This window comes from Asparagus officinalis, chromosome 4 (genome assembly GCF_001876935.1).
Source record: "Asparagus officinalis chromosome 4, Aspof.V1, whole genome shotgun sequence".
Taxonomy (NCBI): domain Eukaryota; kingdom Viridiplantae; phylum Streptophyta; class Magnoliopsida; order Asparagales; family Asparagaceae; genus Asparagus; species Asparagus officinalis.
The window spans coordinates 3,941,683-3,959,201 of NC_033797.1; the positions used below are offsets into that span (position 1 = coordinate 3,941,683).

The 17,519-nt window shown below is 40.3% G+C and overlaps 2 protein-coding genes across 2 annotated transcripts; both read left to right on the plus strand.

Annotated features, from left to right (window-relative positions):
* LOC109836283 lies at nt 11,235–12,665 on the plus strand. The gene has a single exon (XM_020404142.1). It carries the CDS (start codon nt 11,235–11,237, stop codon nt 12,663–12,665), a length of 1,431 nt encoding a protein of 476 aa, XP_020259731.1.
* LOC109836285 (serine/threonine-protein phosphatase 7 long form homolog) lies at nt 12,646–13,914 on the plus strand. Its single transcript, XM_020404144.1, has 2 exons — nt 12,646–13,738; nt 13,815–13,914. Exons 1-2 carry the CDS (start codon nt 12,867–12,869, stop codon nt 13,912–13,914), a joined length of 972 nt encoding a protein of 323 aa, XP_020259733.1. The 5' UTR covers nt 12,646–12,866.

Genomic DNA, 17,519 nt, shown 5'->3' on the forward strand with positions numbered 1-17,519 from the left:
GAGAGGAAGAAGATGAACACGCAGAGGAATAATTGGGAGCTGTGTTTTTTTTACACAAAGATCCAGTTACTTTTGAAATTTGAATAAAGAATGTAAAACTCGTCATTTCTGTGTGTAAAAGTTGTTAATTTCTATACAAATCCAATTAATCATTTATAATAGTTTTATTTTGCATCTAGCATAACGTTTTGAGATATGATATTTTACAATAATACCATCTTCCAAGGATGATATAGTGCGAGACAGTCATGATGTCAATTATAATGTTTTATTTCTGCTTCTGTTTATTTTCTTCTGGTCAAAGTTGCACTTAATCAATAATTCACTGTAGACATGGTGTTTTCATTTTTCATGAATATCCTCCATTTATCTGTAACATGTCTTGTTATTGACTGTCCTTCCTGTATTTGCAGTCTGAAATAATCTCTGAACATGTAAATGACAAGATTTATGAGTAGCTTATCTTGCTGAATTATTTTTGAATGGGTTGAAATGTGTGCTGTTCTGTTACCTTAACTATCAACCGCTATTTTAATCCATGATTTTATTATTGATTGAATTACAGTTTTATACATGCTAAGCCACAAGTACCCAAGTTTGGTTATAGCCAGTATCTTCAGTTTGGACTTAATGAACTTCTCTTTTTCATATATCACAGGTTTATACGTGATCACCTTGTTAATGTACATGGTTCATGGTGCTAATTTTTATTATTCCTTCTCATTCCATCCATCACGTAGTGAATTAACAGCAAATGTTAGCAACCAAGATTTGCCCAATGGAGTTCCTTCTGTACCTGTACCTAATGGTGAGCAAATAGGTCTGGTTATTTTCTCAATTGCAATTCATTATTCCTATTTTTTGTGTTTATTCTTTGTTTCTAAAATAATACAATTTTTGAAAGGCAACACATTGGCTTATTATCCTAGCCAACCAGTAATAATTATGCATTTCATTTTCTACATTTTCTGATCAAGCTTGAAGCTATTTCCAATTCATTGCATATTTGCATCTGAAGTTCATCATTGCTTTAATTTTGTAAAATCTCATGAATTTTGCAGGTAGCACATCGGCCTACGTTAGCAACCGAAAATTTCTCAGTGGAGTTCCTTCTGTATCTCTTCCTAATTGTGATCCAGCAGGTATAATTATCTTTGCACTCTTGGATATCTTCTTTCTATTTTTGTGAATTTCTCATATTAATTAATTGTACCATACATGAATTACAATATTTATCTCATTACCAAGCTTGAATTATGTTCCAATTAACTGCATTTTACACCTAAAGTTCCTCATTTTTAAGTATTCCATGTAGCAACCGAAACAATATTCAAAATAACCCATGTATGGTAACTTTCAAAGAATGGGATGAGGAATCCAGAATTTTATACGCAAGTCACTAGGTTTAAAATTTATGTTATTAGTTATTGTCATTCATTTGATTTATCATATGATAGTTGTTACATGTCCCAATGTTTTTTTCTTGCTAAAGTTGAGAAGTTTTGTTTGCCATTCTCTCAGCTTCTCAACAAACTTGTACAAACTTGTAATTATTTGTATGACTTTGATTTTAGTTGTGCTTCAACTATAAACCTATGGTTTCATGTGCATATTTACCAACATTATGTGATGATTGTAGAATACTAATTTTACATTGAACTTGTGTTTGTAAGAACTTTACAAGTCACCATATACATGACAACTAAAAAAAGTTGTATGTAAGCAACCTACAATCTATCTACATTGTATTGGATGGCTATTGTTGTGGGTTATTAATGAAAATATTATTACGTCATGAGTTTTAGTTGGTGACTTTTTTACTTTTAAGCTATGATGATTGTCAAATATTCTGAGATTAGCAACATATGGACACAGTTCGTGTCCTTGTTTTGTATTGAACTATCTTTTGATAATTCTGATTATTAATGAACGGGGTATAACCCTTGTTTTTACTTCAAAAAAAATATTCTGAGATTAGCAACCTGTAATGTTTATTGATATTGCATTGGATGGCTAACAATGATGATATTGACTAAGTTCTGAGCTCTCAGCCATAGAATTCATAAACATGTGGCTGGTATATTTTACGTGATATCAACAAATATTTATGACTACTCAAGTTTGATGTGATTTTCTATGTCATATAAACATTTATGACTAATCAAGATAGAGGAGAATGAATTTGATTCTCCCCTTTGTTTAATTCTGGGTTCTTCACGGTGGCGATGAGATGCCTCCCTCGAATGCTCGCGTCGAGTTTGCTTCTCGTTGACGATCCGAACGTCTTGATTCACTGGAACGATGTCTTCTCCTCACGATTTGACGCTGTGGAGAACTTGCGTGGCAAGTTTGAAGATAACTCTTGACGAGTTGATAACTCTGAACGAGTTTTAGAAGAACTTGCAGAGCAAGTTTTGAACTCTGATCGAGTTGATAACTCTGACGAGTTTTAGAAGAACTTGCAGAGCAAGTTTTGAACTCTGATCGAGTTGATAACTCTGGACGAGTTTGAACTCTTGAAAAAGAGTTGATTTGAACCGAAAGTCGGTTATAAGCCAAGGGAATGCTCCTGTGGTCGATCGTTGCTGAGGATGAACGTCGATCTCCCCCTTGCTGCCAAGCCAAAGATCTCCTCTTTGCTGTCCAAAAAAGAAGGATCCACAGAGCCCAGCGCAAAAAGCCCCGAACTCAGTTGAGTTTCTGTCACGCCCCGCTTCCTAAAATACCGGGGAATCGGAACGTCAACAAGCCCGTGACGTATTAGACTGAGAAGAGATAAGTGCTAGACCCCGTCTTCTCAATCTAATATGCTAAGCGTCTGGAAATAAATACAATGCGAAGTCACAGGTCCCCGATCACAATCAGCAAGAACATAATAGACAAACTCAGAATAAAAATATCATATCGCAAATGAGATAACATCCGAGACATAATGATATAGGTCAACATGCCCTTATATAAAAATGAACAAATGAATATAGGAGAGATACAAAAATACATCAATCAATGAAAAAAGAATGAACTACAAAGTAATCTGGAACCATCAAAGAATAAGCTTCAACTCTTTCTTCTGCTCCGTCTACAAGGCACTCTTGTTGAGAATCCTCCGGCTCTGGCGCATCTCCAAGCTGAACCTGTTCTTCTTCTAAGTCTGACGTACACCAGAGAAAACAGGTGTACGTCAGGTGCATGATGCACGTCAAGACCCCACAAAAGAAAATAGAACAAACGAAAACCAAAGCGGAAATCGATACAATAATAGAAATGACAAAATGACGTACAACTGAGAATCTAACAAATCAACATGCAATCCACTACCAAAACATGATAATCATAAGAATCCATAAATCAACTGGGTAACAAAATCATACAGCTAGCGATCAAAATAATCATCCAAGTAACATGTTCATACACTAGATGAAATTAATACTTAGAAATCTACAACTCGAGACATAGTACGTCGAGCGAAATAATCCAAACAAGGAAACCCTCATGTATATACCATATGTCTCGAATTATAAATAAATAAATATTAATCCCGATCTATGTACGAAGAAAAACACAACTAGCCTACATCTCACAAGAAATCATACTTAGCTAAGAAACGAGGTCATGTAACTAGCCATTCTATAACAGGTCACTGGTCACATCTCACACAGAGCCAACGCTCATATCACCGGATAATTGACTGTTCACAAATCTCCTACGTGCATCCAATCCCGCTACACATGCGGCCTAGAGGACTACACATAAACCGTTTTCTGCCTGGTTCGAACTTCAAACAGAACTCGGGTGACGAAACGATTTCACTGACTAAAGTGATGTACACACTTCACTTTAGCCCTACAAACCAACCCCGGTGGCGACACCAACCACGGGAGCGAGCCTGGAAGATACATCAACAGTCTTATCCGATCACATGAACATTAACTTCCCCATCCCAACTCTCTTGTTTTTTCTAAATCAACCATAATCCTCATTAAAACTCGGGTTCACCACCTAAACTCAATCAACACACTCACACATGTCACTAAGTCTGTTCATGACGCACGAGGCCACTAAGTCATGAACTACTAAGGGTTCTCAACACAACATAGACAATCAATGCAACTAATCATGTGCAATAATATCATAGCATATCGAATAATCCAAATTTAGAATTATAAATCAGGAACAACAACTATGAAATTCAGAAAATAATTCCTTTTCCAAAATAAATTCCGTTAATTTATTTATAGTTATTCTAAAATGATTCTTTTCCAAGATAATTCCTTTTAAATTATTATAAATTTCCTAAAATGATTCCGTTCTCAAGATAATTTCTTTTTAATAAATATAATTATCCAAAAGTGATTCCGCTGCCAAAATAAATTCTTTTAACTCATCATAAATATTCTGAAAATGCTATGTATCATATTATCATGATTTATCTAATATTATTCATCAAACAATCCCACACAGATAAATACATCACAATTAAACTACGTAAATGGTTCATAATAAATACAAATAATCAAACTACGAAACAGGAGAGCGGGAATCTTCCTGGGTTTGCTGTCAAACGTATCGACGCTAACGGTGGCATCTGATCCTGAGCGTGCGTCAGGTAACGACCGGGCTGCTTGGCTTGGCGCTGGCGCGACGACTCGAGAGTGTGGCAGCGCAGGGGGGTCGTCGGGGAGGGAGGCGGAGGCGAGTCAGTCTGCTCGTAACCAAGCGGACGGGCTGAGTCGAGAAAAACTGCAGGTTGCTGGAGGCGAGCGGCGCGCGGTAGGGGCGGCCTGCAGGCCAGGCGGCGGCAGGTTCGGAATGATGGAGGAGGGGCGCAGCGGCGAGAGCGGTATAGCGGCGACCTGAGGTGGCGGCTGAGGTGGAAACGGAGCGCTGAGGATAGGGGAGGAGGTGGTCGCAGTCGTCGGGAGAAGTGCCAACGGCGGCGGAAGGCAATGCTGGTGTGCGGCCGCAAGGGAGGCAGCAGGGTGAGGTGCTCGGATCGGAGGAGAAGTGGCGGGTGGATGACAGCTGTTGATGGCGCTGCAGGAGCGCGTTGCAAGGCCATTTGTCGTGGTTTGGCGTGTTGCGAGAGGCGGCGACCTGGGGACGGTGGTTAGAGGTAGCGGAGGAGGAGTGCAGGCGTCGGAGGCAGGCAGAACGTGCGGTTTGAGTGCAGTTGGATGAGAGAGAACGATGGAATGAGGAAGAAATAGCTGGAGGCGGCTTCGTGAAAAATGATAAAAACGAAGACGAGAGAGGGAGGAATTATTATATATGCAGGTATTAGGGTTTAGAGTTTAGGAAACTTCAACCAAAAATAATTAAAATAAATAATACGTGACTTAAAAATTAAACTAATTACAGGAATAATTATCTACAATTAAAAAAACGTTAACATGTTGTGCTAAAATAAACAATTGATACGGGAAATAGTCGAAATATACCCATATTGTATAATTAAACAAGAATAAATTAATAATAAAATATTTCTACTTAAATTTAAAATTAAATAATTATGGGCACAATTATGTACACAGTAAAACGTATAGTTATACTAATACGACAGATAATATATAACACTAGAAATAATATAATAAATTATACGAAATCACGTAATTAATAATACTATGTATTATGTGAAATAATTTGTAATATTAATAACACATATACTTATTTAAAATAAATACGTAATAGTACCGCATTAACACAACAAATTTAATTTCGAAGAAATTTTATGCCCGCATAAATAATTTATAATATCAATCATTTAAATAAATATATAATCAGATTTTTTAAATAATAGAAATTATAGAAAATCGAGAAAAATACAAATACGCTCTTTTAAAATTAATAATTAAATATTTTAATATCAGAAAATTATTAATTATCATTAAAATTCATGGTCCTTACAGTTCTGTATTTATAGGGGATTAAGGGTGGTAACTATCCCCTTAATATGCTCCTCAATGAACTGAGTGGGGGTGTAACCGCCTCCTCTTAAACAGCTCCCTAAATCGTGGGGAAAACGGTTTTGAAACCGTTCTGTTAGTGCTTTGAATGAGTCAAAACGCTGAAAACAGCGTTCTGGGCCCGAACTGTGCGTTTCTGGACCTGAAACGCAGAGTTAGGCATGAAAACGCAGAGTTTGGCCTGTTTAAAGGCTGAAAACGCACAGTTCGTGCTGTTTTGGAGATTAACTCTGCGTTTTAGGCTGAAAACGCAGAGTTTGGCCTGTTTAAAGGCTGAAAACGCACAGTTCGTGCTGTTTTGGAGATTAACTCTGCGTTTTAGGCTGAAACGCAGAGTTGGGCCTGTTTAAAGGCTGAAAACGCACAGTTCGTGCTGTTTTAGAGATTAACTCTGCGTTTTGATGTTGAAAACGCAGAGTTAAGCCTGTTTTAGGCTGAAAACGCACAGTTCGTGTTGTTATAGAGATTAACTCTGCGTTTTGATGTTGTAACGCTGGTTCGACCTGTGCGCTTTGACTCTGTAATGCAGAGGCGAACCTTAGACGGGCTTGGCGAGCTTCAGGCTAAGTCCAATGTTCTGACGAAGTCCAGTCTTGCAGACGGACTTCAGAACATAACTTGCTACGAAGAACAGGTCATAACTTTCAAACCGTACGTCGGAATTGGACGAATTACATATGAAAATCGGCTATCTCGACGAGACGGGGCCATCCGAACCGAGCCGAAGGCTATGGTTCGCTTCCTCCGTTTTGCCAAATTCCTTACGGTTTGAGAGATATATGCGTTTTAATATGAAGAGACCGTCAATTTGTAGTCTCTTTTGCTAGAGCGTTGCAAAGATCGTCACCTTGTAACCTTCGTCTTGGCTCCTTGAAAATATGAGAGTCGTCAGATTGTAACTCCCGATGTTGATTGTGAAGGCTGTTGAATTAGAGCTTTCATCAGTTGTCGTGAAGGTCGTCAGATTGTAGCCTTCTACGTGAAAGTCCTCAAATTGTAGCCTTCTGGAAGTCGTCAGATTGTAACTTCCATCATCGGTGTTTGATGGGGGATCAACTATCTATTGTGATTTTTAGACAGCCTACATCATGTTATTACAGGATTCATGTGATCTTTTCCTGTCAAATAGATATTTTTCATGTTAAATTAGGTGCATAGTTCATAACAGTTAAAATAATCATGTTATTATATGTTTCGTGAGATTTTTTTTGTCAAACAGGTATTTTTCATGTCAAATCAGGTACGTAATTCATAACAGTTAAAATAATCACGTTATTACATGTTTCATCTGATTTTTTATGTCAATTAAATATTTATGACGAATTCGGCTATTTACTGGTTTTTCATGTTATATTTGCACTTTTATTTTTGGTAAGATTACCTCCATTAACGATCACAAACAAATTTGTCTTTACTGAGTGGTAAACTTACCATGGTTACCATATACACTTTTCCCACACACTTTAATATCAACCAAATACAAGAAAAATAGGAAATGTCTAATCACTAAAAGTCCCCCCCCCCTCTTTTTTTTATGCTAACCAAACACACACAAAATGTATACATTGGTTTTTCATCATGTTTTATGTGTGAAACAAACGCAAACAATATATTTCTTGAAAAAGTTTAGAAAACCCAAAACTTGGGTTTCTTTACATAGAATTGTATTTCCCAATACATGGGAAACGAACCAAACAACCCCTAAAAGGAGCGATTTTTACTTATTTTTCTTTTCCATTTTCACTTTGTTTTCTTTCTCTCTTTGCTCTCACGCTCTACAGCAGCAAGTCTCCTCTTGGGATTAGATTTAAGCTTTCATCTGAATTCTTGGCTAATCTTATGATTTTAATTGTTCTTCTCTCAGTTGCTTCCTAGGCAATGTCGGCGACTCGCCACTCTAGATATCGGCTGCTTGTGGTGGTGCTAATATAGGAACATCTACTTCGAGTTCTCAAATTGTGGTGGTGAATTTTGTGAATTTAAGATCGAGAAGGTTACTGTGTGTGTTGTTACTAGATTTCTCCAGGACATTTTAATTGTCATGGTGTAGTGAGTATGCATTCTTCATTTTCCCCGCGTAACGCGGGGGTTTTTTGCTAGTAGTTTAATGAATTCGGATTCGAATTCCGATTTGGTCCATAGGGAAAGAGTGCTCAAATTTTAAGTTGCAGAGCGACCGTTATTTATTTCGATAATTCTGCGTTACTAATATATTGCTCAATGCAACTCAGTTTTTTTGTGTGCTTCCTTTTTGTTCTCAAATTACAGTAGGAGATGCAAAAAAAAAAAACATTTAGCATAAGGATATGGAGCATAAAAATATCCATAGCGTTGCCTCTGAAAGTTTGATTTGGCTCTCGAAGCACGCCTGTTTGGTTGTCTGGCTTCCGCGCCGCGCACAACAATTGAGAGAACCAGGGGGTACCCCTCTCTCTCTCTCTCTCTTATGTTAGCAACCTCCATCTTGCAACAAAAACAAAAAAAAATAATAAAAAAAAGTCATTTAGCATACACGCACTGCAATTAGCTATAATAATAAGGCCATGGATCGTAGAAATATCCATAGCGTTGCCTCTGAAAGTTGAATCCGGCAGCAGCAGCAACAAGACCATGGGGGGGTCCTCATCGGTGCACACCCGCTCGTCTCTACCCCGTATAGACTCCCAACCAAGCCATCTTCTTTGAGACCAAACCTCTTCTTCATCGCCCAAAACACTTCGCCTATCAGCATACTGTCGTGCCCGGCTTGATGATGACGATGCCCTGTCCGTTCAATCCCGAGCTTCTCCGCGATCTTCATCAATCCGAGCTTTTCGCTGAGACCGCACCACCTCGCCATGCTCTTAAGATCACACACGTCGATCGCCAAATATCCCTCGAAGCCTGGCAACTCCGTATCGAGAGAGACGTATACCGAGTATTCAGCGACGCGGCGAGCTCGGAGATCGCCTGAAATTCGTGGACAACGCTGTGTTTCCACACTTCTGTTACTTTCTTCCCGGTGGCCATTGGAGAGAGAAAGAAGCTAGGGGAGTTTGGATGCGAGAAATATTGGAGACGGATACACTTCGCCCATGTAATTATAAGGGAGGAAAAGAGTTTAGAATTCTTTTTTTTTTTTTGGAAATAGATTAGATTATATGTCATACTTAAGGTTTCTTATCCTTAATTTTCTTCCTCCTATTAAATTTAGGCATCCCTAGCTAATAAATTAAGTTTCAGATTTGTGTTTCTGATGTTAATCTTAACTCCTAAAGCTAGCTTCTTTATAAATAAAAAAAAAGACGTAGTTCCTTTTTTCCCATCCTTTATCTTAATCATAGGTTTGAATTACTTCAAATCTATATTTGGAACTAAATTATATATTTATTAACTTTTTAGGTAATTTCTCTTTTGCTTTAATTTTAGATTAGAAGTAACTAATATTTAACATCCATTATTGTAACGTTCATCCTTATCCCTTGAGTCAAAGTCATACGTTTTCTTTTCCTTTCATACTTTCTGGAAACATATATATATTCTTTTTAAATATACGAATAAAAAAAATACGAATTTTTAAATTGCATAAATATCTTCTGTTTGAAGTTAAAACTCATCGAGATAACCTAAATATATGCATGCTTACAAAAATTTGGCCACAAGGCATTTATTCGTTTATAGTATTATATATGGATGACCGTAACTAACCACGATCTAGCTTGCTTTCACATTTGGGAAAAATTGCAAAATAGACCGTTTTTGCTAATTATTTAGCAAAATAAACCGTTTTGCTAAATAATTAGCAAAATAGACCTCTTTTTGGCCAACAGGCCAAAAAGAGGTCTATTTTGCAAAACAGCTCAGAAAACATACGGGACTAGTAGTCCCGTATGTTTTAATCACGGATTAGTGAAATTTTCTATATAGAAAACATACGGGACTACTAGTCCCGTATGTTTTCTGAGTCACTAATCCGTAATTAGTTGGCTCTAAACATACGGGACTAGTAGTCCCGTATGTTTTCTGAGCCTTGTTTTTCAAAATCGACCTTTTTTTTTCAAAAGATGTCTATTTTGCTAATTATTTTTCAAAGTAGTCTATTTCGCTATATATTTCATAAAAATGGTCTATTTCGCTATATATTTCTTCACATTTATACAAAAATCAACCTATATATTAAGATCAATCGTATATATATTATGCGCGGCTAATGTGATTTTATTATTTCTCTTAAATGGTCTCCAACTAAATTGTATTTGGATGGTTAGTCGAATAATATCCGAGTATTAGATAAATTTTTTTGACCAATTTCCACCCTAAAATGCATGCTTCCGTGCTAGGTTTTGAAATTCGAATCCTGCTTATACAAACCAATATGAGCTCTGTCTATCACAATGGAGCATAGAAATATATCCATGCTGTTGAGGAGTAATCAGACCAAGCTAAAGAGTTAACGAGCCTTAAATAATATAGGCTATGAGCTAACTTTAATCTAAAATAGTAAGCTTTATTGGTATTTTGTCCCCAACTCCATTTTGAATCTATAAAACTCTTTTTTATCTTTTTCCAATGTGAGACGGTACTCGCGTATGAAATCTATCAATCTCTCATTCAATTGTGAACATAGTTCAATCTTTCATGGGATTTGCAAATAGGTTTGAATTGGGAACCATGCATTTGTCACATGCATGGCTATCAAACATCCATAGGATCTTCCACCATTTCTAGGCTAATTAACCAGATCATATCTTCCATGGGATTTACAAATAGATTTGAATTGGTAACCATGCATTTGTTACATGGCTAACAAATGTTCATAGGATCTTCCACCACTTCTAGGCTAATTAACTTGACTTGGTTTAACTTTTAATCATCCTGACAGGCTTTACATTGGACTTCATTTTTACTTGACCACAACCTCGACTCTGATACCGTTTGATCTTTCATCCACTCGTATCAATTTTAACGGTTTCGAATGAATGGAACTTTTTACATGGCTCAACGGAGGGTCAAACCACGACGGGTTCACCCCAAATTTGGTGTGTTGGGGTTTTAGAATTTGTAGATCAAGTTTAACGGAGCGGATCATCCACAATGTAGCTCAATTAAGTGATCATCAATGGATAAGAAACTTAGTGGACGTCCACTTAAGTTGACATAAGTTTCTCTCTCTCTCTCTCTCTATCTATATATACATTAACTAACTCACGTGAGTATCACCTCAGTGTGGTTTGCAATTATCCTGTTGTGGAGAACAGAACAAGTGGCATTCAAATATCAAGTGACTACGATATGGGTCTCATTCATGTCTTACACGACGAGAAGCGTTCGGTCGAATTGTTCATTGAAAAACATCAGAGAGATTTGGGCAAATCGTTGAACTACGAAGGAATGTATTCCCGCATGTTGGAGGATCCTGAAGTTGATTCTGTAGGCTTTTTATCTCCTCAACAAGATGAATGTTGGACACAATCACAATACATGAGCGGTCCTTCGTTCGTGGGCACTTCGAATGCTTTCGATACTAACACGGGAATTCAAGAAGATAATGCAAGTGTTGAATCCGAGAATGATGATGAAGAGGAGGGATTACAAATTAATAGCATGACCGTGATAGATCGTGATGACGGGGAAATCCAACACATCGACGGGGCTTATGTTAATAATGAGTATGTCGGCTTAGAGGATCCGCCGCCCGATGAACTTCAAGGAGATGAATGGATTGATAACTCCGCGATGGAAAGTGTTCCTATTGGCACTAATAGCGGTGTTGATACACAGGCCGAGGACTTCTCATTCATCAAGGGAGATCTTTACGAGAGTAAGGAGAAATTGATCCATGCTATTCGCACGTATTCCATTGCAAAAAATGTGAAGTTCAGGCCAACCAAAAATAATACTACAAGCTATAATGTGGTTTGTTTCTATCGCAAAGATGACGATGTCGAAGATAATAGTGGACACCACGACGGCAATGCGAGGTGTCCGTGGAAGCTTAATTCACGCTCGGGTTCAAGAGTAGGTGGGCAATTCAAAATCACGGCATACAATGGACTCCACACTTGTAGCAATCCTCGATTAGAGATGAATAACAAGAATGCGTCCTCTTCTTTTATATATCGATTGATTTTACCGCATCTGAGGGAGGATCTTGATCTAAGGCCGAAAGATATCCGTCTTTTAGTGCATAAAGCCACCAACTTGGATGTATCATATCACAAGTGTTGGAATGCTAGGAGGAAGGCGATGATAAAAATATTCGGGGATTGGGATAAATCGTATGAGATCTTACCTCATTATCTTGAAGCACTCAAAAGAGAAAATCCGGGGACTGTCTACGAAGTATCTTCGGACCCCGTTGATGGCGGAGAACGGCGGTTCACCGGTGTATTTTGGGCATTTGGGCCCTGTATTGAGGGGTTTCGTCATTGCCGTCCTCTTCTTAGCATTGATGGAACTCACTTATATGGTAAATACAAAGGCGTTTTGCTTGTTGCAACCGGAGTTGACGCGGATGGCGGGTTGTTTCCTTTAGCATTCGCAGTGGTTGATGTTGAAAATACAGAGAATTGGGCTTGGTTTTTTGCATGCATTAGATATCATATCCCTAGTGTGGGGACGCGGCATATTACATTCATATCCGATAGGATGAAAGGAATTCCAAGAGCACTCCAACGACATTTCCCGCCACCCATGCACTCTGTATATATGCTCATATTTTAATCACAGGTCTATTCATTATGGATCCGGGACCGGAGAATCCCGACGTTTTGTACCTTCAGGCGAGTCATTGTTCAGACCATATTGGTTCGGGAGAGGTAATACGAATAAATTAGATATATATTTCTTCGATTAATGTAATTTTTTAATGAATATACTTAAAACTGATTCTCGTTTTATGTGCAGCCCGTACCAGAGTACACGATGATCGAGCATTCCCATAGTCATTCGGCATGGGTCATAGAGGATGAGAGGGTACTAGCTTTGATCGCTCAGGCCGGTTTTCGACCGTGTTCGACGATTCGTTATATCAGGCTTGATTGGCCGCTTATCACTGCTTTGATTGAGAGGTGGAGGCCAGAGACCAACACCTTTCACATGCATATAGGGGAGTGCACGATCACTTTACAGGACGTGGCCGTCATACTTGGGCTCCGGATTGATGGACCGGTAGTTACGGGCACCGACGATCATAGTTGGCCGGAGGTATGTGCCCGGCTACTTGGACAGGTTCCCGACTTGAGGAGTGGTGCGATGAAGCTATCGTGGCTTCGTCAGACATTTCAGGGCGACATACCAGAGGATGCCTCTGATGAGACGCTCCAGTTTCATGCTCGTGCATACATATTGCACATGATAGGGTGCGTACTATTTCCTGATGCGAGCAAGACTCTCGTACATGCACGATGGCTGCCACTGCTGGAGGATTTTGGTGTATGCGGGGCACTATCGTGGGGCAGTGCGGTGTTGGCATATTTGTATCGAGAATTGAGTAGAGTATCTCTGATGCAGAATAAAGAATTCAAGGGATGCTGTACGTTGATACAGATTTGGTCATGGGAGCGCATTCATATTGGACGACCCACTTTACTTATGCACCGTGACTTAGAGGGGCAGTATCCGTTGGCATACAGGTATAATTGTACACACACATATTTCATTCGTAACCTGAATATTTGTACTTATATATTCGCTATTCTGCATATAGGTATAACGTGCGATACGCTCAGTACAAATCAGCGACGCGTCACCGTCAGTTTTACCGAAATGAGCTTGATGGCCTCCAGCACGAACAGGTAAATATAAAACTCAAGAAGTATGAATATTATAGTTTTTCTGTATTATACTGATAAATGTTTTATTTTATTTCAGTTCAAGTGGAGACCCTATACACCGCCGGAGCTCGATATACATTCTCTTGCACCTATCTGCCGAGATTGTCCCGAATTGTGGAGAGCCAGAGTTCCATTGATCTGTTGGGAGATTGTAGAGATGCATGTACCGGACCGTGTGCTAATTCCACTAGCTGATTTGACAAAGCTCGGATTCGTTGATCGTGCATTTGTCTCATCTCTTGCATAGCCATCTCCATTTCAAACTTGAAGATTTCCTTCTGCTTAGCCAGGGCCTCTTCAATGATTTTGGCTATCTGTTTAGTGTTGGCCATGCACACCTCTCGAGCTTGCCCTATGCTAGATGTTGTGTCGTCGGAGGCGAGCGCGGAATGAGAATCCGAGAACTCATCATCGGAATGGACTCCTTCATGGACCCCATGGTCATTGTTATATCCGACGGCTTCTAGATGAAGCTGAGCTATTCCCGAATTGACCCTGCTTCCCAAAGAGAAATTAGGGTCGGAATCACCTGAAATGATTGGGGATTTTCCCTTGTTGACCATGTTGATAGTCACTTCTAGGGGTTCATCATCTCGAGCAATCGATCCTCTTTGGTGGGAACGCCTTGATTTGGGCTTTGTCGGTCCATCGGAGATTCCCTCGAATATCGAGACCCTCTGTGGAGCGGTCTTGGGGCAGCTACAGGCTGATAATACTGCCCTGATAAGTTTGGTACACGGACAGTGAGAATCCGCTCCCCGGGTGTTTCTCTTTCGAGATTCATCCACACCCCCAGCCTGATAGTACAACTCATCGACGTTGCCGTCGGAGTAACCTATCGGCTGCTCACATGGGTTCTCAGGTATAACGCGTTCGTCTGTCCGACGCGTCTGTAGGCATCAAAAAATTGCCAATAGGTCCCCGCACACAGCTCGGTATTAACGATCGACGATTGAACGTCACTACCCGGTTCACAAGGGTTCAAATGATGCCGGTGAACGATTGAAGCGAACCGACGGACTATGTGAGCCGACAGAATGTCAGAATCACGGGGATACGGATTGACCGGAAACCCCGCGACCGCTGCAAAAGGAGCAGCACCCTTCGTGTCCCGTTCACTCCACTGAGAAGTCAACCATCGGGATTAACAGAGCTCTTCGCCAAGATCCCAACGCATCCGAAATCACTCAAATCCGAGTTGGGACGACGAATCAACGGCAAACACACCCGGAAGGCCTCGGACCAAACTGAGGCACCCGGGGGTGTCTCGGCAAGCTCGAAACACCCGGGGGTGTCTTGGCAAAACCAAGACACCCCAGGGGTGTCTCGGCCAGGCCGAGACACCCCAAGGGTGTCTCGGCCATAATATATATATATATATATATAACGGACAAATTTCAAAACCAACCCTTTTACACCATTTAATTGCAAAAACCGACCCCTTTTCAAAATCATGGCCCAAAAACCGACCTGTTTTCAGCCAGCGCTGAAAACAGGTCGGTTTTGTAAAAACCCAATCTTTCCGAAATCATCACGGGAGTTCAACTCCCCTTGAATTTAATAGCGAAAAAAATCTTCACGGGAGTTTCAATCCCGTGAAGCTTTAATTTTGGGCTATAAAATTCCAGAGAATCGGTCTCTGCGCCATAATTGCTTGACACTGAACTTCACGGGATTATCAACTCTCCGTGAAGTTGCAGTCACAAATTGCCAAGCAGATCGAGTCCATGGAAAATTTGCACTGGCAACTTCACGGACTTGAAATCCCGTGAAGTTGCAGGTCACCCAGCAGCACAGCTGCTTGGCCAGGTATTTTGTATTTTACATGGTAACTCATATATATGTCAATTTATTTGCAACAAACAATATATACATGATTCAACAATGAATTATGAACTCATATATATGCCATTTAATTTGCAAAACAACAAATATACATGATTCAACCATGAATTAAACACACACGAATATCGTATCATGAAACAACAATTGATCTTAAAAGTTTTAGATTTGAAAAATTCCAGGAAAAAATGTTACAAATTTAATCAAAATGAGTTCATATACAAACGCCATATAGCCTCCCCTCCTTCCTCCCTCTCTTCCCCTTCCCCGCTCGCTCTTCCGCCCCCTGGGCTTCCGGGGGTGCTGCATGCACCAGCAACTAATCTGAGTATCCGGCTGTTGTATGAAGCTGTGAAAGTGCCGGCCTCCATCGGCATGCAAAATGCCGGCCCGTCATCGGCATGCGAAGTGCCGGCCGTCATCGATGCGAATGCCGCTCATCGGCTGCGAAGTGCCGGCGTCATCATCACGCGGGTCGACATACGAGCTACGCCCGTCAAATGAGGCGAGACCTGTCCTCACGGCCTGCAACACCGTCGACGTGATCTTATGGAACACCTGCGCGCTATGCTCTTCTTGATCCTGCTGAAGGATGAACCTAACCGCCACTGCCATCTGAATCTCAGTCAGTGCGCATCAATATCACATAATCTGATTTAAACACGGACTGCGTAGGTAAACAATTTATTAGTATCACTCAATAAAAATATTATAATTATAGCTCTAGAAACCTTACGTAATCTCCTCGTTCATCCCACTAGGGATGTAAACTATCTGTCGTGGGCGTGGCATGTGTCTCAGCTAAAGGCGTGTCGGGTCACGCGTGATCCTATTACGTGTGATACCCCAATTACCAACGCATATACGTGGTATAAGTCAATTACAGCTGTGGGCCTTCGTGATCCATGTATGCAATCCACCTCTGACCCACCTGCTCTATTTAGCCCGCACGGAACTACGGCGCCCAGTCAGTCCGGTGCCGATGTAGGCGCCGCCGACTGATTGTACTGCGCTCTGACAGGATCTGGAATAATACTGAGAGAGCTGTAAATGGCCGTAGCACACGGTCCGGTACAGCATCTCTACAATCCCACAGAAATCAATTGGAACTCTGGCTCCACAATTCGGACATCTCCGCCGCAGATAGCGTGCAAGAGAATTGATATATCGCAGCTCCGGCCGGTGTATAGCGGTCTCCACTTGAACTGAATAAAATAAAACATTTATCAGTTATAATACAGCAAAAACTATAATATTCATACTCTTGAGATTTTATATTTACCTGCTTCGTGCTGGAGGCCATCAGCTCATTTCGGTAAACAACTGACGGGACCGCGTCCGCTATTTGTACTGAGCGTATCGCACGTTTATACCTATATGCCAGAATGGCGAAATATAAGTAAAAATGTTCAGGTTACGAATAAAATATGCTGTGCTGCTACAATTATACCTGTATCCAACCGGATACTGCCGCCTCTAAGTCACGGTGCATAAGTAAAGTGGCACGTCGTCCAATATGCAACCCGAGCGTTGGATTTAAGCTTCCACGGCACACCTCGCATTGCCGTCGTGGTGTCCACTATTATCTTCGATCATCGTCATGCTTTGCGATAGAAACAAACCACATTACTAGCTTGTGTATTATTTTGGTAGCCTGAACTTCACATTTTTTGCAATGGAGATACGTGCGAACTAGCATGATCAATTTCTCCTTTACTCTCGTAAATATCTCCTTGCATGAACTGAGAAGTCCTCTCGCCCTGTGTATCAACACCGCTATTAGGCTGCCAATATGAACACTTTCCATCGCGGAGTTATCAATCATTCATCTCCTGAAGTTCATCGGGCATCGCATATGGCAGTCTGAGCTCTTGGCAGATAAGTGATCGATAAAGAAAGC

Bases quoted from the DNA above. Each gene is read 5' to 3' on its own strand.
- LOC109836283 (XM_020404142.1), top strand. From the start codon at position 11,235: ATGGGTCTCATTCATGTCTTACACGACGAGAAGCGTTCGGTCGAATTG.
- LOC109836285 (XM_020404144.1), top strand. From the start codon at position 12,867: ATGATCGAGCATTCCCATAGTCATTCGGCATGGGTCATAGAGGATGAG. The intron at 13,739-13,814 runs GTAAATATAAAA...ATTTTATTTCAG, and splicing joins ATGGCCTCCAGCACGAACAG to TTCAAGTGGAGACCCTATAC.